This window comes from Lytechinus variegatus, chromosome 7, assembly GCF_018143015.1.
Source record: "Lytechinus variegatus isolate NC3 chromosome 7, Lvar_3.0, whole genome shotgun sequence".
In the NCBI taxonomy this organism is placed as follows: Eukaryota; Metazoa; Echinodermata; class Echinoidea; order Temnopleuroida; family Toxopneustidae; genus Lytechinus; species Lytechinus variegatus.
This window is the reverse complement of record NC_054746.1, coordinates 36248113-36273843: the sequence shown is the minus strand read 5'-3', so window position 1 is coordinate 36273843 and position 25731 is coordinate 36248113. Positions and strand designations below refer to the sequence as shown.

At 38.6% G+C, this 25731-nt stretch overlaps 1 protein-coding gene across 3 annotated transcripts; it reads right to left on the bottom strand.

The window, feature by feature from the left end:
* Positions 1 to 2275: 2275 nt before the first annotated feature.
* On the bottom strand, positions 2276 to 23848 carry LOC121419151. 3 transcript variants are annotated; one of them, XM_041613484.1, is made up of 7 exons: positions 23533 to 23562; positions 18908 to 18980; positions 12971 to 13267; positions 9983 to 10773; positions 9363 to 9588; positions 7143 to 7283; positions 2276 to 3204 (listed from the first exon to the last, which is right to left on the bottom strand). In XM_041613484.1, exons 3-7 carry the CDS (start codon positions 13230 to 13232, stop codon positions 2954 to 2956), a joined length of 1671 nt encoding a protein of 556 aa, XP_041469418.1. In that variant the 5' UTR covers positions 13233 to 13267; positions 18908 to 18980; positions 23533 to 23562; the 3' UTR covers positions 2276 to 2953. The 3 variants fall into 3 exon arrangements, with proteins under 3 accessions (XP_041469418.1, XP_041469416.1, XP_041469417.1); XM_041613482.1 differs by lacking the exon at positions 18908 to 18980 and having other exon boundaries at positions 23533 to 23848; XM_041613483.1 differs by lacking the exons at positions 7143 to 7283; positions 18908 to 18980 and having other exon boundaries at positions 23533 to 23848.
* Positions 23849 to 25731: the final 1883 nt, after the last annotated feature.

The window sequence follows — 25731 nt, the reverse complement described above, 5'->3', positions numbered from 1 at the left end:
TTTAACCTAGTAAGCATGATAAACTCACACAAAGTCCACACAAACCATTATTTTTAAGACCCTGGCCTGTATTTTGAACTCTGGTTTAAAGTTGTGGTTTAACTATGGAGAGCCAGTTGGGGGGGGGGCACAAATCCCTGAAAGTACACATTAAACTCATATGACACCCAATTAGTTCATAATTGTCTGGGAATGACAACAAGTATTTTTCCTCAATGTGAAAGCAAAAGTAAATGAAAGAGTAGACATAAGAAATATATAATATGAACATATTTTTAAATTATTTTTTGGCTGCCTATAATTTCAGCACAGAGTTAGACCGTGGTCATGGTTAAACCTGACTTCAGACCTGACAAAATACGACCCTCTGAGTATAGTTCTATGAGAAAGGAAAACACTCATAATTCCTGTGATGAATTTTATGTTGTAAATCAATTACTCTACATTTGTTTACAAGTGTGAATGTTCTCATAAAAAGTGCATGCAATTGATTCAAATTTAGCAAATCACTATGAAAACATAATTTCATTAGGTATAATAGTATGATGAGTAACTGGAGTATATACTTCAGTTCAAGAATATTTCCCCTAATTCTAAAAGCGCCGGATGGGGCACCTTGCCCCCCCCTCCCGGCTCGATACTTCACACCAATATTATTTAGCTTCAGTGGATGTGAGTTGCAAGGATGCCCCAGAGGATGCAGAGAGGATGCGGTGAAACGTTTATATTAACGGAGGATAACGAACATGGAACGTTTGTTGCTCGTTTATGTTGCGGATTTACATCGTACCAAGCGGAAAGTTTATTCAAAACTTTTTGAGCAGATGAAATCACAGTGGACGTACGATCGATGGATATAGCGTATACAGCACGTATGCAATGAGTAGACAACAGATGCATAGCGTTTTCCAACGGATGGCACGGTTTGTATCCGTTTTACATCCTCTTTGCATCCGTAAGTAAAGTGGGACCGGGCCTTTAATAATTAGTTCCCCTGCGACGCACATATTATTGAGTGATTTTAGTTTTGAGAAGAAATTGGTTAATATCTGTTGAAAAATATGAGTGTTAATATAGGAGTTTGTGTTGAAAAATATCTTTTAAAACAGCGGGCAAATAATAAGAATAATCATATACATAAACACATATAAGTATATTATAAGATTCAGAACACAGCATTTCAAATATTTACAGCCAGGAATAACCCGTTTGTATGGCTATTAAAGTACACTGCAAAAATCTGTTCCGAATTTATTGCCTTTATAAAGTATTATACATTCTTTGTGAATGAGTTTTAAGGCGGTAGGCGAGGTGAGGTCAAATCAATGTAATGAAATCGAAACATAATTGGATTAGATTTAGGGCCTTTTAACACGTGAATCTTGAATCATCATTGTAATGATAAACGTCTTTAGGATCATCGGACCTTTCATACGCTCACTCGAAAACTATGATTTGAGTTCGAATTCCCGAGCGAAGGCGGTATATGTCTTTGGTGACTTGTCAATCAAAGCACTGCATCGCAAATACAAACTACGATGGGTGCATGACAATTGTATTACTTACGGAAGTGATTGAAAGGTCACGTAAGCTCCGTCCCCAAAAGATGTTTTGGAGGTCAAGTCTTTCACACGCAAAATTCAAACCGTAATTTAAGTGAAACTATAGGAATTTACCTCTGGAGTAGAATTTGTTCTTGTTTGGTTTCACACGTGCTAAAAAAAAATCGTGATTAGTCTTATTTTTCCACTGGAATTATCATTCAAATTACGATTTATTTACCGTGTGAAAGGACGGATAGTTCAATTGCGGAAGACATGAGTTACTAAAACATCTACACGATAAAATATCTCACAAGATTACATGATTATATAAGATTCCATGAGAGCATGCCGAGTTCATTCAGTGTTGCCAGTGCATGCATGGATCCTTAATTGGACCTAGGTCCATGATATGATCGAGGCACAGAGGACGAATCTTATGAATAATTAAGAATGTCACTCAAAACATTTTGGAAATCTGAGTTTGGCCATTAATTTTTCCCAACTCCCAATTTTATCCAATGCATATTTGGTATCATTCAAACGATTATTTAATGCTCTTTAAAATGATACTACGCTTGTTATGATCATGCCATCACTAAAAGAGAACAAAATTAAGATAAGAACGTTTTCAGAATACCGCCCCAGGATACAAAAAGTGTTGGATGAGGTCTGAATTGAAAGGCTGCAAAACGAGCAGAAATAGTCATGAAGGGTCAATACAGAACATGATTCTTTTGTCAATAGAGACCCCTTCTTCTTCATTTTTGATGTGTTGTGGTTTATGTAGTGATGGTTCTGTGAGAACATGGTTTGAGTTGTGGTTTAAAATACCCATGCATGTTTGTTTGTTATGTGTTTGCTTGTGCAGAGGGGTGTTTGATTCCACGTTAATGTTGATGTTTAGGTGTATGAAAACAAAAGAAACCGCTGAGAAACTCACTCATCATCCAAGGAAAAAAAGAACAGAGACTTTCATTTGGCAACTTTTGAATAAAGGCGGTGCCCCCACATTTCAAGGCACTGCCCCTCGGTGTGAACCATAATCATACCATGTACATGTAGGGTATCATTTTAAAGACAATTAAATGCTTTATTCGTGGTATCAATTACACATTAATATTCACTAAAACCGAGGAGGGATTATCGATCAAAGTCAGATTTCCAAACTTTTTGTGAGTTTTACATACGATCGACAACCCGAGGGGACAGTTTTCATGGTTTTATGAAAGTTGCCAGCCTTGACGGAATCGTTAAAAAGTCTACTCAAAGTCTACTCAAATCTTATGCCCTATAACTGTGCCCATATGAAATCGACAGCGTTACACAAGTTAGCTCTCTTAAGAATCAAGTGAATATCATGGAATGGTGGCCCGGAATGGTGGATGATCATGATGTTCGGGGTATCGGCTTTATAAGGTAGGAGAGTGCTTTTTTTCTTTCTCGAGATTTTGTTCGTTTTTGTTATCACCTTTGGTGGATGTACTCCTCTTCTTTCTTGCCTCCATCTTTCGCCGGTGAATAATGAAGGTAACAAATCGCTCAGGTGCGAAGTAACGTTGGTAAAGAGGCGTAAGCAGCAGCAGGACCCCAGATGTAGCAAATACACCGACGAAAGCAAGTAGGGCGCTCTCATACGAACCTGTTTGATCGATGCTCTGACCTATTATGAGGGGAAGAGAAAGTGTGTGTGTGAGAGGAAGGAAGGGCAAGCATGCATAAGCAAATCGGAAAGGGGAGAAAAAACCCCAAAGAAACACACCATTGAATAGACCACCGGGGCACTGGAAACGATTTTTTTTACAGGGGGTGCTGATCGGTAATTTGACAAAGTACCTACGGGGGGGGCAGTCTGCCCCCCTGACGAGCCACAACCCATGCAAAGGACGTATCCCTGCCCCCCCTGACGAACTTGAAAGACCTTTTGCCCCCCCCTGACGAGTTTAAAGAAATTTATACTTTATTGCCCCCCCCGACGAAAATCCGCCACGGGGGGGGGGGAGTTCACTATAAAATAAAATTCATTTTGGTCCAGATATATTTGACAAGCAAAAAAAGAGGGTTTTACTAAAAAAATGTAGGTAATTTTGATTATATTGATATATTTCGCCACACCATATACCAGAATTTCAGGGGATGCTGCCTTTGGAGAATAACACACGCAGCACGCCCCGCGGAATAGGTGCTTCAACATTCCCGCTTCCCATGGCCATCCCCCCCACAAAAAAGGATAGTGAATGCACGTAATCAACCATACTGCTGATACATGTTCTTACTGATTTCTTGGAATTATCTAGGCAAGACCCAAAATATTCAGGGGAACGCACATCCACACTTTTCATGATTCCCTTTAACTTTTAAAATGGTTAACTAGTACTCTAAGGCCAATACTAAGTCAAAGTAAGGATGGCTGCAAAGAATGAATCCAGATCCAGATGATATCATAATCCTATATGAGTTAGTAAACATAGGCCTATTTGCAATTCTCTTTTTAATTATATTAATTTGAGAATTGATACTACAAAGCATTTATTAAACAATTCTAATGTTAATTATTGAAAAGGTATTTTGCAATGGAGTTTAATGCAACCCTTGTAGTAATATGACATCTGCATTCACCCGTGCATTCATTAATTGCCGTCATGCCGTAGATGTACCTAGCGCAAATCAAAACTTACATCACTGCGTGAAGACGTATGGCATAAAATATGTTAACAAATTATTTGGTAGAAGATACTCTTTCCGGACACATATAATGATTATTATTTTGCTTATATCATATTTTCCCCCTAAATTTGGTATTTTGTGAGGTGTCATTTTGTTTTACTCAAACGGAATAACGAAGAAACAGGTAAATCTGCCAAAACAACTTAAAGTGAATCTTCCATGCCAGACTAAGAATAACTGAGAGTGTATCTTCCATGCAAGACTAGGAACAACTCAGGGTGAATCTTCCATGCAAGACTAAGAATAACTGAGAGTGAATCTTCCATGCAAGACTAGGAACAACTCAGGGTGAATCTTCCATGCAAGACTAAGAATAACTAAGAGTGAATCTTCCATGCAAGACTAGGAACAACTCAGGGTGAATATTCCATGCAGGACTAAGAATAACTGAGAGTGAATCTTCCATGCAAGACTAGGAACAACTCAGGGTGAATATTCCATGCAGGACTAAGAATAACTAAGAGTGTATCTTCCATGCAAGACTAGGAACAACTCAGGGTGAATCTTCCATGCAAGACTAAGAATAACTGAGAGTGAATCTTCCATGCAAGACTAGGAACAACTCAGGGTGAATCTTCCATGCAGGACTAAGAATAACTAAGAGTGTATCTTCCATGCAAGACTAGGAACAACTCAGGGTGAATCTTCCATGCAAGACTAAGAATAACTGAGAGTGAATCTTCCATGCAAGACTAAGAATAACTGAGAGTGAATCTTCCATGCAAGACTAGGAACAACTCAGGGTGAATATTCCATGCAGGACTAAGAATAACTGAGAGTGAATCTTCCATGCAAGACTAGGAACAACTCAGGGTGAATCTTCCATGCAAGACTAGGAACAACTCAGGGTGAATCTTCCAGGCAAGACTAAGCATAACTGAGAGTGAATCTTCCATGCAAGACTAGGAACAACTCAGGGTGAATCTTCCATGCAGGACTAAGAATAACTAAGATTGTATCTTCAATGCAAGACTAGGAACAACTCAGGGTGAATCTTCCATGCAAGACTAAGAATAACTGAGAGTAAGTCTTCCATGCAAGACTAGGAACAACTCAGGTTGAATCTTCCATGCAAGACTAAGAATAACTGAGAGTGAATCCTCCATGCAAGACTAGGAACAACTCAGGGTGATTATTCCATGCAGGACTAAGAATAACTGAGAGTGAATCTTCCATGCAAGACTAGGAACAACTCAGGGTGAATCTTCCATGCAGGACTAAGAATAACTGAGAGTGTATCTTCCATGCAAGACTAGGAACAACTCAGGGTGAATCTTCCATGCAAGACTAAGCATAACTGAGAGTGAATCTTCCATGCAAGACTAGGAACAACTCAGGGTGAATCTTCCATGCAGGACTAAGAATAACTGAGAGTGAATCTTCCATGAAAGACTAGGAAAAACTCATGGTGAATCTTTCATGCAAGACTAAGAATAACTAAGAGTGAATCTTCCAGGCAAGACTAGGAACAACTCAGGGTGAATCTTCCATGCAGGACTAAGAATAACTGAGAGGGAATCTTCCATGCAAAACTAGGAACAACTCAGGGTGAATCTTTCATGCAAGACTAGGAACAACTTAGGGTGAAACTTCCATGCAAGACTAAGAATAACTGAGAGTGAATCTTCCATGCAAGACTAGGAACAACTCAGGGTGAATCTTCCATGCAAGACTAAGAATAACTAAGAGTGAATCTTCCATGCAAGACTAGGAACAACTCAGGGTGAATATTCCATGCAGGACTAAGAATAACTGAGAGTGAATCTTCCATGCAAGACTAAGAATAAGTAAGAGTGAATCTTCCATGCAAGACTAGGAACAACTCAGGGTGAATATTCCATGCAGGACTAAGAATAACTGAGAGTGAATCTTCCATGCAAGACTAGGAACAACTCAGGGTGAATCTTCCATGCAGGACTAAGAATAACTAAGTGTGTATCTTCCATGCAAGACTAGGAACAACTCAGGGTGAATCTTCCAGGCAAGACTAAGCATAACTGAGAGTGAATCTTCCATGCAAGACTAGGAACAACTCAGGGTGAATCTTCCATGCAGGACTAAGAATAACTAAGATTGTATCTTCAATGCAAGACTAGGAACAACTCAGGGTGAATCTTCCATGCAAGACTAAGAATAACTGAGAGTAAGTCTTCCATGCAAGACTAGGAACAACTCAGGTTGAATCTTCCATGCAAGACTAAGAATAACTGAGAGTGAATCCTCCATGGAAGACTAGGAACAACTCAGGGTGAATATTCCATGCAAGACTAAGAATAACTGAGAGTGAATCTTCTATGCAAGACTAGGAACAACTCAGGGTGAATCTTCCATGCAGGACTAAGAATAACTAAGAGTGTATCTTCCATGCAAGACTAAGAAAATAGACTGAATCTTCCATGCAAGAACAACTCAGGGTGAATCTTCGAAGCAAGACTAAGAAGAACTCAAGGGCAATATTCGCTATCTTTTCTAAGTAGTAATTTCTGGATACCAGTTTGAAGTGAATTGAAGAAATCCAGAACAGGTTAAGGAATTCTCTAAAAAGTTATTTGTTATCATAAATTTACATCCACTACCTGTACTCTACAGTATTTATTCCTACTGTACTTAGATACTTTTTAGAAGTGTTCTTGACAAGCCATTGCAAGGAATACATTGCAACTTATTATTCATTTTGTTTTGGTTTTTCTATCTGTGCTTTTGTATGGGCCACGTTCGACTAGCAATAGTGCTATGTTCTGGTTACATTTACCGTTGTATGCATGTAACCTAATTATAAATATAAATCAAATGAAATTAAATCAAATCAAGCACAGGATGAGTTATAATAATCTGGTGTTTTCTCTAAGGTTGTAACGTTCCCTTAAAACTTACCAACAAGAGACCCAAGTAGGAATCCGGAGCCGTAGCTGAGGTACAGTACTGCGGATGTTTCCAATGCCTTCTCTTTTCCAAATAGATCAGGGGCAAGACTGAAAACGACCACGTTATCAATCGCTATGGCTATTCCAACAGCTAAAAGAGTGATTAAAAACACAAATTTTTGGTGTTCTCAACATTATATATTTAAAAAAATGTATTGCTTGATTCCAGTGGTGTAATTACGGAGACCCACGTGCCTTTCCCCCATCAGCTGCCCCCCCCCCCCCCCAAAAAAAAAAAAGAACGGAGGAAAGGGATAAACAGAGGGAGAAAAGAAAGAAACGTAGTGGGAAAGAAGAAATTATTGTAGATTATAATATTTTATATTATGTTATATTACATAATAAATATTTTTTGATAACTTTATGAAACATAATTTACTCAGGGTCCATGTGTTCATCGTTCCTGGTGCTCGTATTGTCTGTTTAACGAGATATAAGCTTGTTGTAATAAAACATCAAGTTTACAAGTCAATATACACCATATTTCCTCGCACATCGAGTTAACATTGTTTCATATAGTGAATTATGCTCCTTTTTCATGACTACTCATTGCCCCTTTTTTAAGGTCCAAAGACTGACTATCAAACAATTCCAGTCCGTGCTTACGTTCGCATCATTTGGTTAGTGAAATGCGTATGGACGTGAATTCCTATATACAAACAAGCCTTAAAATGTCCCTCTTTTGGTCTGAATTTCATTAATTCTCAACTCGCGCTCGCAATATTTGATTAGTGAGATGCGTATGTTAATCATGATTACGATGACTGCAAAAAGTGCTTCATGTGTTCAGATGTAATTCTAAAAAAATCAGCAAGTGCTTGGCACTCGCATTAGATGACTATGATGAGATATGTACACTCTTAATGGAGTCCTAAAAATAGTCCTTAAAATGTCCCTGTTTGGGGTCAATATATACAAAACTTTAGCTCGCGCTTCGCGCTCTCATTGTTTGTTTAGCGAGACAGGTACGTATCATAAATGATTACAAAAATCTGTTTGCTTATAACGTCCCTTTTTTAGATCTGAATATCAAAAATTGTCAGCTCGCACATCGCGCTCACATTATATGATCAATGAGATACATACTTGTTTAATGACACAGTCCTTAAAATACCTCTATTAAGTCACTGAGCGCGCTTCGCGCACCCACGTGACACACGGTGCGCAACTGCTTGATTAATTTCAGTTTACATGGGATTATGACAACACCAATAGGCTTACTATATAGACCTTTTTTCCAATGATAAAAAGTACAAGTAGATCAAGATATTTCGCACTTGGATATTGTTTATGTAAGTGCTTCCTACCAGCAAAACATACTCAGAATTTTGAGAAAAGATATTTGTATTAATATATCCAAGTTTGATTTCACTCTTCCTTTTGTTATGTCAATATACAGACATTAAATGCCTTTTAATTTATATGACCCTTGAGGATATAAATTTTAAATCTAATGTTGGATCTCTCCTTCATTAAAAAGACCCCGTCAACACCTAATCAGCATAAGAGGAACATACCAAAACTAACCGGAATTAGGATATATTCAAAATTTTGGGTGACATTTATAAAAACATTTCATTGGATGTTTGCAATTGATAATTATGTTGACCAAAAAGCGACTCTTTAATACCGATGTATTATCAGTTTTAGCTTGAAGATTCATTCGGATTCTAAATAAAACCCTACTCGAATGACTTCAATAATGCTGTTGGCATGTCATAAGTGAACAGAGGAGACCGAATCCTTCATCTTCATTTAACCTCGATATAGCATGGGCATTAATAACATCCTATGTTGGTTCAAGGTCTAACATCCGGAAGATGTCAGAATGCATCCAGAGTCTCATTCGAATACATTTGAAAAGCTGATTAGTATTTATTTATGTCATTCAGTTCAATTCATTTCTGATTTATCTTAACAAAATAACACAAATACAAATGAAGAATTTCATACAACCTATTACATATCAATCTCGACATTGACTAATAATTACCCTATACTTGAAAAGCAATCACAGATAAATTTCCCCCAAAAATGTAGTGAAGAAATAAGAGGAAATTGAGAGGAACTCATCAAGAAAAAGCATTTTTCACTATTAAGCACTGCCTCTAGGGTGACGAATCACATTCATTTGGAAATAAAAAATTAGAATTCATGAAATATCATTTACCTATTGCGATGCACATTAGAGGTATGACACTCGTTACAAACATAAACGAGATTAGGGCGATGATACAGATGAGATTAGAGATGACCTCTAGGTAGATTCTCGGGAATGGTACATACTCTCCAATCACGACCAACAAAACTTTACCCACAAGACTAGACAAGGCCATGAAAGACACAAACTGCACTCCTATCTGTTCATCAAACCCAACAGACATCAAATAACTGATCTGCAAGTAAAAATTAAATTTCGAAATTCAAGCATGAATTTGTGAATTTGAAATGATAACTCGGTCAGCTGCGTGAATGGTATATATCCGTCTCTTAGGTGATAAACTTCGAATTCAACATAATTCACCTTCAACCAGAAAGTGGAGAATAGAATCTTTTGAAATATTCATTGATAAATATGTATTCATCTTCGTCATTATTTTTATCTATATCCAAACGCTTATGGCATAATTACCCATGAAATCAAAAGACCCAACTTACATTAAAATGTTCATTATATTCTATGCAGGGTAAAATACAAATTGCAATTGGAAATAGCTTTCAGATGGAAATAAAATCACTTTATAACGTATAGCTGAATAAAATAAATCAATAATATTAAGTTCGCCTTACCACATTGACATAAAAGAAACAACTTCCTATTCCAATTAGGATATATGAAAGAGAGGCCATCCATAGGTCAGGGAAGGTCAAAGCCTTTCCAATCCTCCAAAGCATACTCCGATCCTTGTCTTTGGTTAACTCTGAAAGTGCCTTTATGCCATCATTATCTTTCACTGTGAAAGGAGAAATTTCATATTCATCACAGTCATCATTACAATCGGTCATCGATGTCACGGTGTAATCATTCCGTAGCTCGGTCATCTTATCCCGTGTATCTTGAGTGAGGGTGTTCCTATTCGAAGAGTTGATTGCGGGGATCATTTCCACTGCCTTGGGTGTGGTAGAAGCAGTTCGAGACAAAGCATTCCTATCCAACTCTGGGTTTTCTTCACTATCTTCAGAATTCTTCGAACCACGACCAGACGTTTGTTCATCGGTCAGGAAACATCTCTCAACTCCATCGTCGTGGAGTCTTTCCTCTGTTCTACGAACTTCGACGTCGGTCGCCAATTCTCTGCTGTCTACTTGACATGCGTCACTTGCCTTGTCCGGAGAATTGACATTTTCTTCTCTAGATTTTTCATGTAATAGTGGTTTATCACTGGAAGAATCACCCGTTGGTTCGAGTTTCATAAATGTGTTATTATTTTCTTTCTTACTGCGGGGATGTTTGGGGACAGAAAACGTTAGGACACTGGGAAAACCAATGCCAAAATGAAGTGCTGCCATGATTCGTAGTGTGACCCTCCAACCAAACCTTGTTATGAGGAGAGCCATAATTTGCGAGAAGACCAGCATTCCTGTAAAAAATAAAGAGACTTGGCTTTAAGTAAATTTGAACAGATAAGTGTTCACCATAAAGATATATATATATCTCTATATATTTCTATGGTGTTCACATTGACTTCGTAGGTTAAACAGGATCGATAGCGTAAGGAGCGTAATATTGAGGGGCATAGGGGAAATTTGTAAAAAGCTGTAAATTGACTCTTTTCACATATATTTTTTTTTTTTTTGGGGGGGGGGGGTCCATGGCCACAAGCCTCCCCTATAAGCCAGTGAATAGAATCATGTTCCATCGAAAGAAAGTACCTAACGAGTAATTTGAGTCGGTTTTTTTTTATGTTTCGGTTCAAAATGACAAAATCACACTTGGTTTAAGTGTAAAATACTATTGAAAGCTATTATCATTTATCTGTGCTAACATTGATATAATTATTGATAATGTTGATATACGTTGATTTCCAATGTTCTTCATTTTGCTTTGGCTATAACCGATGGCTATTATTAAAGGCAGTTAAATAATGAATACTAGTATATTTTAAATGTGAACTTTAACAACAATATAATCAAAATGTGAAATACGAATTGACATTACCATTAATTTTCCTGAAGTAAGGGGTTTCATGGCCTACGAAAGGTATACCGAATTGGAGTGTGATATAGGGGGCGCCGAATTGATATTCTACCTAGCATGCCTAGGGGCGCCGAATTGTTTGATATAGGGTGCACTGAATTAATGCTCTACCTAGGGGTGCCGAATTGAAGATCGACATAGGGGCGCCGAATTGGAGTTTGATATAGGGGCACCGATTTGATGTTCGACATGGGAAGGGGGGAGGCGAGGTGATGTTCGACTAGGGGCGCCGAATAGGAGCACCAATTTGATTTTTGTCCTGAGGTGCTAAATTCATGTATATCCCTAGGGAGGGGGGGGGGGGCGCCAAATTCATATTCGACCTTTGGGGTGCAATTTGATGTTTGTCCTGGGGCGCCAATTTCATGTTCAACCTAGGGAGAGGGTACCAAATTCAAATTTGACCTTTGGGGCGCCAATATGATGTTTGACCGGGAGTGGGCGCAAAATTAATGTTTCACATGAGTTTGGCGCTCGCATCAAATGCAAAGATAGATGCCGTTCCTGTTCATGATTACCAAAAGTTCTCAGAACGTCTAAATTTTAGGTCAGAGTATAAAAAAAAATCATCTCGCTCTTCGCGTTCGCATCAATTGTTTAGTAAGGTGACGATCGATCCTGTTCATGGTTAGATAAGTACTGAGAATGTCCAACTTTGGGTAGAAATATAAAAAGAAATCAGCTCGCGTTTCTCGCTCGCATAAAATACGCATCTTATTCATGATTACCAAAAGTGCTTAATCGATTTTTGTCAAAATTTTAGGTCAGACTATTACATTTTTTTCAGCTAGCGCTTCGTGCTCACACAATTCTAGATACCTATCCTGTTCATGGGCAAAATCTGCTTAGAATGTCAAGTTTTGTGTCGGAATATCAAAAATTTTAAGCTCGCGCTTCGCTATCGCAGGGAATTATTTGTTAGATACCCATTCTGTTCATGATCACCAATAGTGCTTAGAATGTCAAAAATTTAGGTCAGAATATCAAAAATTATAAAGATACCCATCCTGTTCATGGTTGCAACTTTAAGAACGACTGGTGATCCTTTGTTTTTAGAGCGTAAGAAAAGTTCACCAGTCGTTCTTACAGTCTAACTTACGAACAGCTTAATGAAACACCCACCTGGTCGCATGTATTATTTTTAAAAAGTGGTATATGACACCATATTCATGGATATATTTTTTTTCATGAACGCATAAAAAAAAGTGGTCTTCGATTGCCATTTTTCACGTGATTATTAAATGAGACAATTCAATAAGCATTTAAGGCACCTTTTGCCTGGCGGGAGGGGGGGGCGCCATTTTCCAAATTTTCACAGGAGCGCCAAAATTAGGTCGGGCCCCGGGGTGCAAAATACTGGTTACGCGTATGCAATGGACTAACAGTCCTGTACATCTTATCAAATAAGGTCAAATTCCACCCACATTTATTTTCCCCGCACCGTAAAGTTTTCATGGTCACAGTGATGGGGGATGACATTGTAATCGTGTTTGATATTACACATTTTATTGTACAATAAAGGAAATGTTTGTTTTGTAAAGTCAAAAGTCTAAAGTTGACACCTATGGGTTTATACATACCTGCTGTAGAACCTGTAGAGGCTAATGCCACAGCTGTAATTGTATTCCTCTCAGGAAAATACAAGACTATCAGATCAAAAGCACAAACTGTGAAAAGCCCTGCTCCTATTCCATTCATAACACCAAAAGTTCCAAACATCGGTAGGAGACGAGGCAAAAATGACGTCACTAAAACGCCCGCCGAAGTCGAAACAACGCCAGCGATTGAAACCGATCTATAGCCGAATCTTTCCGAAGCTAGTTTGATGAACGGGGCGACCATGAGGGAGATACCGAGAGGTAGAGAGCCAATCCAACCTTCAAAAGATGATATATCAGACCTCAGTCAACATAAAAGTGATTGGGTTATTTGACGTTTAACATTCAATAAAAGGTTAATGTAATTAATGTTGGACTATCGAAGTGACTCCCCTAATCGAATTGGAAGAGATAAAAGTTTAAAAACAAATTCAATTGGAGCAAAGGGGCAATTGTTCCAGGTGTCACTTGAAGAGGGCAAAGAAATCAATGGTGATGCAAACAAAAATAAATTAAATAGGAAATTTATAATGATGATTTATCGAGGTTACGCCACTTCAGTTCCTAAAAGTGTTTTATAAGCTGGCTCAGATTAATATCCCACCGGCTATAGATGCGCTGCCTAAAGACGCTCAAGCATTAGAGGAATTTCGAGGAATACTCAGTAACCTCACCAGAGGAACGTTTCATCAACATTTTCGTCTGACAAGTTGTCGGATTTGACATCTTTCCTTGATTCTGATTGGATGATAGTCACTGTTACTATGTTAACTGTCGAAACAGTGCTTGTCGGATAAAAAGTCCGACAAGCCCTTGAAATGCTCTCCTGGGTTAAGTGCAGCACAATGTGGGTAAACGTCCCTAAGATTGAAAGACGAGAGTCATAACCACTATACCACCACGCCCCAATATTGAATTTAGATTTAAAAAAAATATCATTGCAACCCCATTCACATTGAAACATGTTTGTTTTCAATCTTTGTATATTCATCATAATTTATTGTTTACATGTATTTCTTCACCATTATAGTCTGCTAAATACCTAAGTGCCACTCGGCCATTTCGTGTTTCTATGGATACAATCCACGGGGTACATTATTTGACTGAAAACAGATCTGAATTTTTTTTCCGATAGAATTAATTAGTTTTAAATGAAAGTTTTCAATCTAAGCTTAACCGTTAAAAATTGTTAACAGTTGCAATTGTAACGTCATCAGACAACAAAATCTAACATGCATCAGATTTGTCAAACATCTATATCACAAATCCGCCAAAAAATTACATTAGATACTTTTAAAATGTGAAATTATGTATGTACAGCTCATTCATGCAAGAACTAGGAATCACTCACATTTTCAAGCAGAAATCAATTGATGAGTGTAGAAAAATAGAAATAGAACTACGCATTGTTTTGATAAGAACTATTAAAGCTCTTATGAGAAAAAAGGTTGAGTTACCTTTCATAGATTGTTGTACAACAAATTCCATTCTTCCCTTCTGCCGTACAACTATTGTTTAGTTTTAATATCTATAGTTTTATATATTACCTCATGCAGAACCCACAAGAAAATATACGAATAGGCCGATACCCCCACCCATATTTGCGTAGCTGCTTTGTTCTCTTCCTTCATATTAAATTACTATGTTAATTCAGGGGAGGGGTGGATGGGGGCAATTTCATCGTAAAACAAAATGCCCAGATACGCCACTGTGAGTATGTTCCCTCCCTTCGCGTAATATGTGTCAAGTGTTATTGACTGGTTTAAAGTTCAAGCCACCGAAGTAAGATAATTTTTAAGAGTGCAGGCCACCATGGAGACTCATAAACAAAATATTTTTTTCCTGAAAGTGGCTACAAAATCGATTTGACATAACAAGAACAAAATTGATAATGAAATGATTCAAGATAATTGTATTCTATATCTAAATGCTGCTGACATATTTTTTTTTAATCAACACATGCACACACAATTATTTGCGAGTAACGCATGGACCATTTTAATCAATTTGATTTAAGACAAAAAGAGCAATGTAAATTAACAAAAACAAAACAACCTCTTGCTCTATATATGGCATAAAGTTTATGGTGGGAATCGAACCACGGACTTCCATGTGTGCAGTCACTCGACTACGGGATCGCCACATGACAATGTCGCATCAATGTGGAATCGTCGTGGTGTAGTGGTTCTAACTCTCGCCTTGTAATCAAATGGATTGTTCAGAGGCCACCATGGCCTAGCGTCCTTTGGCAAGGCGTCAATCCACACTTTGCCATTCTCCACCCATGTTTCAAATGGGTAGCCGTTAGGATGCGAAAGCCTACGTTGTAAGCCTAGCAAGTGTGTCTTTGCTCTCTTGTTGGAATGCTCCCCAGGGAGAGGAGAAAGGGTACAAATTGTATGCGGACATATTCCGGTCGGAAAAAAATACAAAAAAGGGGGGTTTTCGCTCCCAAATGAAGGAGATTTGGTCAAGTATATAGGCCTACACTTAAACATTCCAATCTTGCTTGTAACACTATAAGTAGCACCCGCAGAAAAATCCTGTATTTTAGCTTTATTTTAAAAAAACGTCAAGCGTTGATGGAGAAAGTAAAATGTTAAATATTTGAATTGAATTGAAAAGGTTTTATTGATATTGCACTTAGCAGCCAAGAGGCTGAATTGTCTAAGCCCTACACTTTTTTACATACGGTATTTACATTCCATAATATTCGACTGGTTAAATACACGAACATGAAATAATACAGTATATATATTGCAATTGTGAACATGCGTACCGAAAATGAAAAGGTTAACGTAAAAAGTAAAAAATGAAAAGTAGTGGTGATGGATGGATGCATTTTTAAAGCAAAAAAAAAAGAGCAAAAAAGATTTAAGCAGTTGACATGCAGGAAGGAGTTCGGGGACGAACGAACAGGATGAGCGAGCAGTTAAATTCAATGCACAGCTTCAATCAGGGATCCTCAAACACACCATACAACATATCATTCAACTATTGTTCAAAGGAATTAATTATTCAAATCTATTGCTCCGGTGGAACAAGGAAAGGCAGGATCGGCTAACATAAACCGGATCGAACTATGTGCATACGCCGATGAACAATCACTTTCAAAACACGCTCACATTCATACCATACATTCATACCACACCCACATTCGTACCATACTCACATTCATACCATACTCACATTCATACCATACTCACTTTCATACCATACTCACATTCTTACCACACTCACATTCATACCATACTCACATTCATACCATACTCACATTCATACCATACTCACATTCATACCATACTCACATTCTTACCACATTCACATTCTTATCATACTCACATTCTTACCACATTCACATTCATACCATACTCACATCCATACCACATTCACATTCATGCCATACTCACATTCATACCACACTCACATTCATACCATACTCACATTCATAACACACTCACATTCATGCCATACTCACATTCATGCCACACTCACATACCACACTCACATTCATACCACACTCACATTCATACCACACCCACATTCATACCACACTCACATTCATACCATACTCACATTCATACCATACTCACTTTCATACCATACTCACATTCATACCACACTCACATTCATGCCACACTCACATTCATACCACACTCACATTCATACCACACTCACATTCATACCATACTCACATTCATACCACACCCACATTCATACCATACTCACATTCATACTACACTCACATTGATATCATACTCACATTCTTACCACATTCATACCATACTCACATTCATACCATACTCACATTCATACCACACTCACATTCATACCATACTCACATTCATACCACACTCACATTCATACCATACTCACATTCATACCACACTCACATTCATACCATACTCACATTCATACCACACTCACATTCATACCATACTCACATTCATGCCATACTCACATTCATACCATACTCACATTCATACCACACTCACATTCATACCATAGTCACATTCATACCATACTCACATTCTTACCACATTCACATTCATACCATACTCACATTCATACCATACTCACATTCATACCATACTCACATTCATACCACACTCACATTCATACCATACTCACATTCATACCACACTCACATTCATACCTCACTCACATTCATACCATACTCACATCCATACCATTCTCACATTCATACCATACTCACATTCATACCATACTCACATTCATACCGGCTCGGTGTAATAATGGCAGAGGTAAAAATGGCAGAAGTAAAAATGGCAGAGGTAAAAATGGCAGAGGTAAAAATGGCAGAGGTAAAAATGGCAGAGGTAAAAATGGCAGAGGTAATAATGGCAGAGGTAAAAAGGCAGGGGTTATAATGGGAGAGGTAAAAATGACAGCTCTAGGTGAAATACGGCCAGCCTTAAACCCCCGTGCAACGAATTGTCAAAAAGCCCCCGCATCTACATAGATTAAATTAGAAGTGCATTTCGCGGTTAGGCATTTCATCATGTCACTAGCAGCAATTACCCGTGGCAGCACAGGGGGTAGGAGTCATTTTTCTTTATCAAAGTGTGTGTGGGGGGGGGGAGGGGGTGACATTCTTGTATGTACAGCTAGACTGCCTATTCACGCTGAAAGCCAAGCAGTTTATTGATGAAATATATTTAGACAACTGATTCATAGCAGACTTCTCTTTCAATATAGATAGGAGGTTCAATTAAGTTAAGCATCTTGGGTTGTTGGGTTGAACTGGAGGAAGAACTTCAATAATCATTACAGAGTGAAATCCAAATCTAACTATAAAATGGAAAAATGTATTAGAACACGGTGTATTCAGTAAGCAGTCAAGAGGCAATTATTGTGATATAGAAATGTTATGATTACATGTATCGGGTCAGAAATAAATATGTAAGTACATTGCACATGTACCTTACAATGTACATTAGACTGCGGTTGTTTGTACTTTTTAAATTAAAGATTGCTCAATCATATATAAGTATGGCAGGATGTCGAAAAGAAGTGAGAGTGAGAGAAAGGGGGGGAGTGATAAAATGAGTGAGACAGAAACAGTGGTGGGAAAAATGAGTCAGACAGACGGTGAGGAAAATGAGACAGAGAATGGGGAAAATGAGAGACAGAGGGGAAAATGAATGACAGAGAGACAGAGGGAGAAAATGAAAGAGACCCACACGGGGAAAATGAATGAGATAGACAGACAGTGGGAAAAATGAATGAGAGAGGCAGAGAGTGGGGAAAATGAGAGAGACAGTTGGGAAATGAATGTGAGAGACAGTGGGAAAACCAGAGAGATGAAGAGAGAGATAGAGAAATTAAAGAAAGAAAAGAGCGAGATAGAGAGAGAGAAAAGGTTTTAGATGTGAAGGAGCTAAAATATCACTGCACACAATAAGCTCATTTGTGTAGTGTTACCACTTGGCATTTAGCATCAGGAATTAAAAGAAGGAAATTAAGCACTGAAATCATTAAATTGGCAACACATGTCTGTAAAATCATTTTACCAATGCTTGTTTATTACGATCACACTACATTAGTATTTTGTTAATCACACAAAAATAAAGTTTAACATATGAATTGGCGAACATAATACTAAATATAATTCATTTATATTTGTAAATGAATTTTAGAGACATTAATTTTGTTGAATGTGTGTAGCAAAGAAAGAAAATGACAGTGTTACCAATGTTCCGAAGAAAATCTGATCAAATTTGTCCTGAAATAAAAGGGTTGATAGCAAATCTATTAAGAAATTTTAATTTTGGGTTTTGGAACTTAGCACTGAGTTTATTATCAGACTCAACCAAACAACTTCACATGTTGGAATTTAGATTTACTGCGGCATCAATCATTCAATATAAATATTATGTCTTACGTCATAATACTAACCATGCACTGAACTGTGGGCAACAGAGCACTGGCACAGCTTGGCCTTGGAGCATTGAGTGGCAGGTAGTTGAATCTGTTAACATACAGGATTAAATATAAAGGATGTTTTAATGAAACTGGGTAGGTAGGTCATTGAATTGACCTAATTATCAAGAAAAGGTAACCTTCTCAAAGATTCATCATGAAGGTTTTATCTCCCGATTTCACTGATGTTGACATAGATTCTAGGCCTATATTCTCACTTCATTCTCAGCTGATCAGCAAGCAGGTGACAGTGAAGTGAGAATATTGTTTGTATCTCAAAGAAATCGGGAGATAAAACCTTTGTGATGAAATTTTGCAACATGTACCGTCGCAAGAAATACACATCGCTTGTGAGTTGTGTTACGCGTTTGCGATTACTGCTGCTGCATAGAGTACAAGTGCAAGGGCTTATGCCGAAAGGGTGGGTGCTGTCGCGTTAGGGGGTGTTGACACTAACGCGGAGATTCGTCCAAAGCCCCCCCCCCCCCGGTTTGGCCGAAAGGGTATGTTGGGAGCGTTAGGGCGCGTCAGTGTCGACAACGCCCCCAAATGGCACAACCGGGGGGGCTTTTCCCGAACCTTCGCGTTCAGTACACTCAGCGGCTAATTGTGAAGGCGTACAGCCTAGTACAGTACGGCCGGATGGCTAGCCAGGGCGGCAGGGCGATGGCACGATCCGCTCATCGCTGCAGAAGCATATCTGAACAGTGGAGACAGAAATGATCCGAATTTACAGAAGCTTTACTTACCTACATGTAGAATCAAAATGAATCGTTGAAATGTCTTAAGAATATTTTCAAGCAAGTACTTGCATCACTCTTTCTTGAAAAATGCATGATTCTGCGGAAGAGGAACTCAATTTCGTCGTATCACCGTTTCGACATTACCGTCACCAGAGACAATGTAGCGCGGCGTGCGTTCGGGCATTGCGCAATACCAGGGGATATATACTTAAAGAAAAGACCACGACATGGCTGCAATGCACGAATAGCTCAATTGGTTGAGAGCGGCGCCTCGAAACCGGTAGTTGCAGATTCGAACCCTTCTCACTTCGACCGATGATTTTGTTTTTTATTTTTATTTATTATTATAATTCATTATTATTATTATTGTCATTATTTTCTATTATGTTGATGATGAAGATTATGATGATAATCATCTGTGATATTTTATTATTATAATGATCATTATTATCATCGTTCTTATCTTTATTATTATTATTATTGTTGTAATTATTATTATTATTGTTAGTATTATTATTATTATCATTATTATTATCAAAAACAAAATAAAACGCACCCTTTTGGCACTTCCCGGGGGGGGGGGCTTTGGACGAATGAATGCGTTCCAGTGAACGCGACGTGACGTAACGCTCCAAGCGCACCCTTTCGGCCAAGCCGGGGGGGGGGGGGCTTTGGACGAATCTTCGCGTTAATGTCAACACACCCTAACGCGACATCACCCACCCTTTCGGCATAAGCCAAGTGCAATTGACGCGTGTAGCGGTATCCTCAGCGGGGCCTGGTAGGTAAGCACTATATAGGTACCAATCCTGCAGACGCAAGCTACCCTAATATCCTAATCCTAACCCTAACCCTAATCTTAAGAATATTTATGAGCTTGCGTCTGCAGGATTGGTACCTGTTTAGTGCTTACCGGCCTAGTATTGGATATAACCACACGCGTGTGGCCACATGTTTCGGCCACATGTATGTGGCTGTATACACTGCCTATAACTTAAAAACTTTCTTACCACTTATGACCAGCATTTGATAGTAGCCTATAGGCCTAGGGCTAGGCTATAGATTTCTAGATCTTGAGCCTTTTAAGTAACAAGTTTATCATACGTTAGAATGACAGAATGGGGCTTTACTGCAGAATCATTCACAATAAAAGAAATAAATAGGTTTGTCAGAAAGTCGTACTCACCGGTACGGTAACCACTGAGGACATCGGCCGATTACGGTATGTTGTTTACGTTTCAGCAGCGCGCACTCATGCATTATATGCATGCAGTCAGCGCATGAGTAAGTACATACCGTACCATACCCGGTCGACAGTCGGCAGGATGGCATGCATGCTTTGTATTTCGCCGCCCGAGAGAGGTAAAAGCATAAAAGGGACTGGGAACTTCGAAGCTATACTCAGGGCTGCGAAAAGGAATGCCAAAAAGTTACGAATTGTAAAAAAACCTTTAAATAATGCGACCAAATTACCACAAACAACCCCCCTTATGACAATCTGTGAACAATTTAACCATGTTTAGAAAAAATTCCAGCTCGATTGAGTGGAAAACCACGGAGAAAAGCTGCGTCAAACAAACGGAAGGACATACAAGATTAGCCAAATTATAGTAAGGATTATGTCTTCATCGGCCTAACAATGGTACTTATGAATTCGTTGGAGGTGTACCGTGAAGTATGGAAGCTTAAAGAGAAATTCCAGTTTTGGTAACGATCTCAAAATGACTTTTTACAGAATCTAATATAATGACCACCCAAGTGTCTGTTTGTACGAATAAAAAATATGTGCCAAATGATTCTGGGAGAAACTGTGTAATTGCGGAGAAATAAGCAAAATAAGCGCGGATTCGGTCACTTCCGTCGGGTCTTTATTCCAGCAATAATAATACACTGTCCCACGTGTGCCTATCTGTGTTGGTGATCTTCAGTGTGAACGTTTTTCAGCGTAGATTTCAAGATTTCACAAAGTTCAGTTTATGTAACTGTACCAGATCTCCATCCTCGATTATATACTGACAATTAAGCCTGGTTTTACAGACTTTCTCATGAAATCAGTGTTTACTGCAACACTGGAATTTCTCTTTAAAAGTGCCACCGAGATGTTGAGATAATTATCTTGGGAAGTCGATATCTTGATAGCAAAAGATCAGATGACGAGATCCTGGATCTCATCATGTCAACATCTTTTAGAAGAGATGATGAGATGACAAGATCCCGGATCTCATCATGTCAACATCTTTTAGAAGAGATGATGAGATGACAAGATCCCAGATCTCATCATGTCAACATCTTTTGGAAGAGATGATGAGATGACAAGATCCCGGATCTCGTCATGTCGACATCTTTTAGAAGAAATGGTCAGATGACAAGATCTTCGATCCATGATCATGTCATCTAATCATCTCTTCTTAAAGATGTAGACATGACGAGTTACGAGATCTTGTCATCTCATCATCTCTTCTAAAAGATATCAACATGATGAGATCCGGGATCTTGTCATCTCATCATCTCTTAAAGATGTTGACATGATGAGATCCAGGATCTTGTCATCTCAACATCTCTTCTTAAAGATGTTGACATGATGAGATCCGGGATCTTGTCATCTCATCATCTCTTCTAAAAGATGTCGACATGATGAGATCTGGGATCTCGCCATCTTATCTTTTGCTATCAAGATGTCGACTTCCCGAGATAATTATCTCAACATCTCGGTGGCACTTTTAAGCTTCCATAGTGAAGGCTTTTTAAAAAGAAATCAAACGACAGATATTTTTTTTCATTCAATTTATCAGGAGCAAAATGAAACTGCACTATTCTCATTCATCACTTTATAACATTCCTTTTTGTCTGGCTGTTTTTTTTTACATCTAAAGTTTTGGGAGGTTACCGATGCAAAAAGGAGGAAGAGTATACTTAAGCGAGGTAGAGAGAAAGAGAGGGTTAGGGGGTGGAGGAAAACATAGAGAACATAACGGGGAAAGCTTAGACGTTGAAATTGTCACGAATGATCGTGTATTATGTCCTTATTTGTAATGTCGTCTGTACTATTCTTTTTAAATATTTGACTGACAATAAGCATGCGTTCACAGGCTTGGCATTGGATATGTAACTGATTATGAAAATCAATAATAATCTTGTTTTGACTGGTACACTGTCAATTTGGGGTCGATCGAGGGGGACCATCTGGTTCAGATTCTTTGCATAAAAGAAAGACCCTGAACCTTTACGCCTTCCTGGTCATAACCCTTGGAAGCGGAAGTGCTGTTGGGTATTTTGTACACCATAAGCAGACCCTCTAATTAGCTTGGTATGCTAAAATGTAGAGATTTGATAAAATCTGTTACTTTTCAGACAGAAGAAAAAACATTGTTTATTATCTAATTGTTATCATTTTTGTTGTAATTCTTTTTCTGACCCAAAATAACTTCATTTAGTTGAAATATTTTATGTGTCATTTTCCCCTTAACCAAATCCCCTTTGATTTTGAAGTGAAAACTTTTTTTCTCGGCTTTTTAACAAACCAGCCCCCCATATCTCTTTCAATTTTGCCTATGCCATCTTTACCTTCGCCATTTTCAACTCCGCTATTTTTACACTGTTAGAGAATATGGATTAAAAAGGCATGGGGTGAGTGCTCGTACCCCCCAAGACTCATCCAAATGCCCACCACCACATGCAGAAATTCTGAGAAAAAAGTAAAAGGTAAAATATGGTGAAATATAATCACTCGCTCGCAACTTTTCAGCAATTTTGACTTAAACACCCCTTTTACCCCTCAAAAATGCGCCACTGCCCCCTGGATTGACACCCATAGTTCAACATTAATAGCTTTATCATGATTACTTCAGTTAATGTTACCTGTTAATGTGGCGCTGCTTTCGAATTCTTCCTGAAATGCGACAAACAGTAGGTTGTAGTTAAACAAGAGTCCATTCAGCAAGAAATTATAAAGCATAGTTGCAACAACCACCACACATCCCCATTTGTTCAGTATACATTCTCGTACAGAGGGATGAGCTGTTGATGAGACAGGTAGGTGATACTTTGTGGAGCCAGACATCTTCAATCCGTACTTTCATCAATATAACTACGCAACGAGATCAATCTCAAACTGACAGATCAACATGATTAAGTGTGTACCCACGTCCTTGCATTTTTTAGGTTATAGCACTGGCGTGGCATATATTATACGACAAATCAACGTGCTGCGACACTCCATGTGCATTATGTCCCCGGGGGGGGGGGGCCACTTACATTGGCGAGTGGATACCATGCGCGACCAAAAAAACACGTAAAAAGGATGTCTTTTTCACGATAGGGCACGTTACGTACGTAACGTGAGAAGGGTGTCAAAAACACAAAAATAATGAAAAAAGGGTATCTATTTCGATAGGAAACTTACGTGTTTAGGGTCGAATATGCGGGGATGATAAAACAAAATTAAAATGTTTTATAAAGGATGTCCTTTTTGCCCCAAAACTTCGTGTTTAGAGTCCGATTTGAGCGAGGTGTAGAAGTAGTCTGCTGGGCAAACCCTTCACTCGAAATAAGGGTCTGAATGTGCAGCCTACTCATGCCTTGTGTACTGAAGGCTCTCTCGCTCAGTATTGGAACAGCAAGTTTTCTATGTGCTAGTCTTTGCGTGGAGGCACACTTGTTGATCAAAGTTCCAATGAGGGTCTGTGCCTGCAGACTAGTGTAGAAGGTGGGGTCGTACTAAATCAAATAAGGTTAAGCCGACGACCGAAGGACCCGTAACAATAAAACATTCCTGTACTTGTTTAGGGGTTCATTTCTATTTGCCAAGAGTATCGTTTTGTTTCCAATACTTGTTAAGGGTAGGGTTTCACACGCCAATACTTAAGGGGTGCATTTTCAGAAAATGGAAATTCCGTGTTTAGGGTGCTTTTCGAGAGCCCATGGTCGCGCATGGTATCCACTCGTGAATGGAAGTGCCCCCCCCCCGGATTATGCCATGTCTACTGGTTCGTTTTTGGTGTTTTTTTTAATCCGAGGTTATTATTTTGTAGAATAATAACCTGGCATGAAAAAAGGTTTTCGATTCAATGAAATAAGTACCAACTTTGATGCCTTGATTATCCATTTTATTATTCTTTTGAATTGAGCTTTTCATTTACATCCACAATAAACAACAATGCGTCCACGCACGACTGGTATTTCACAGTACATTGTACAGCAAGCTATAATATGCATTCCCGGGGGAGGGGGGAGGGGCACTTCTATCGCTGAGTGGATACCATGCGTGACCATGCCCTAAAAAAATTGCACCCCTTAACAAGTATTGGCATGTGAAACCCTATATCATTCCCTTTTCTTTTTTCTTCTTCCTCTCATCTTTTCCAATTATTCCCGGTCCCATACTTCATTCCCTTTTCTTTTTTCTTCTTCCTCTCATCTTTTCAAATTATTCCCAATCCCATAATTATTTCATTCCCTTTTCTTTTTTCTCTCATCTTCCTACATAGTCTCTTCCTCCTTTTTGCATCTTTGTATAATCTTTAACCTTTCTCTTTATGTTTGCATCGTCATAGTGCCTGGACTTGTTTTTGCTTCCTTCATTTTTTGTGAAGAGGGGGGGGGGGCACCGAAAATCTGTGGCCCCAGCCCCCCCCCCCCCGTAGCTTCGAATATACATGGAAGCCATGTTTGGTATAAAACCAACGATGTGCAATCTTTTTAACTAGTAAAATGGCTAAAGAAAAGAATTGTGAACAGCATGCAGTAGGTCCTAAAGGTTTACACCAGAATAAACTGCTTCAGGACCCCTTTGCATAAATGTTGATATTATAGGAACTTTGTCATCCAATGATATCTTCTATAAAATCCTTGATTTTGATTGAATTTTGGGCCATGTTGCCATTGTAGTTACCACTGAAAGGCGAAGTTACCACAATAATAACTTTTTATGTAACGAGGTCCACACAACTGTGCCTGAAACAGCTGAGAGAACACGGCTAAGATTATTATTATATATATATATTCTATTAGGGAATCGATCTGTGCATAGAACTACATATATGTCGGCTCTTCTCATTG

Coding starts and splice junctions, on each gene's coding strand:
- LOC121419151 (XM_041613482.1), bottom strand. CDS start 23,734: ATGTCTGGCTCCACAAAGTATCACCTACCTGTCTCATCAACAGCTCAT. Junction 13,268..23,532: donor AAGCAGCGCCACATTAACAG/GTAACATTAACT, acceptor CATCTTTTGAAG/GTTGGATTGGCTCTCTACCT. Junction 9,589..9,982: donor GTTTCTTTTATGTCAATGTG/GTAAGGCGAACT, acceptor TTTTACTTGCAG/ATCAGTTATTTGATGTCTGT.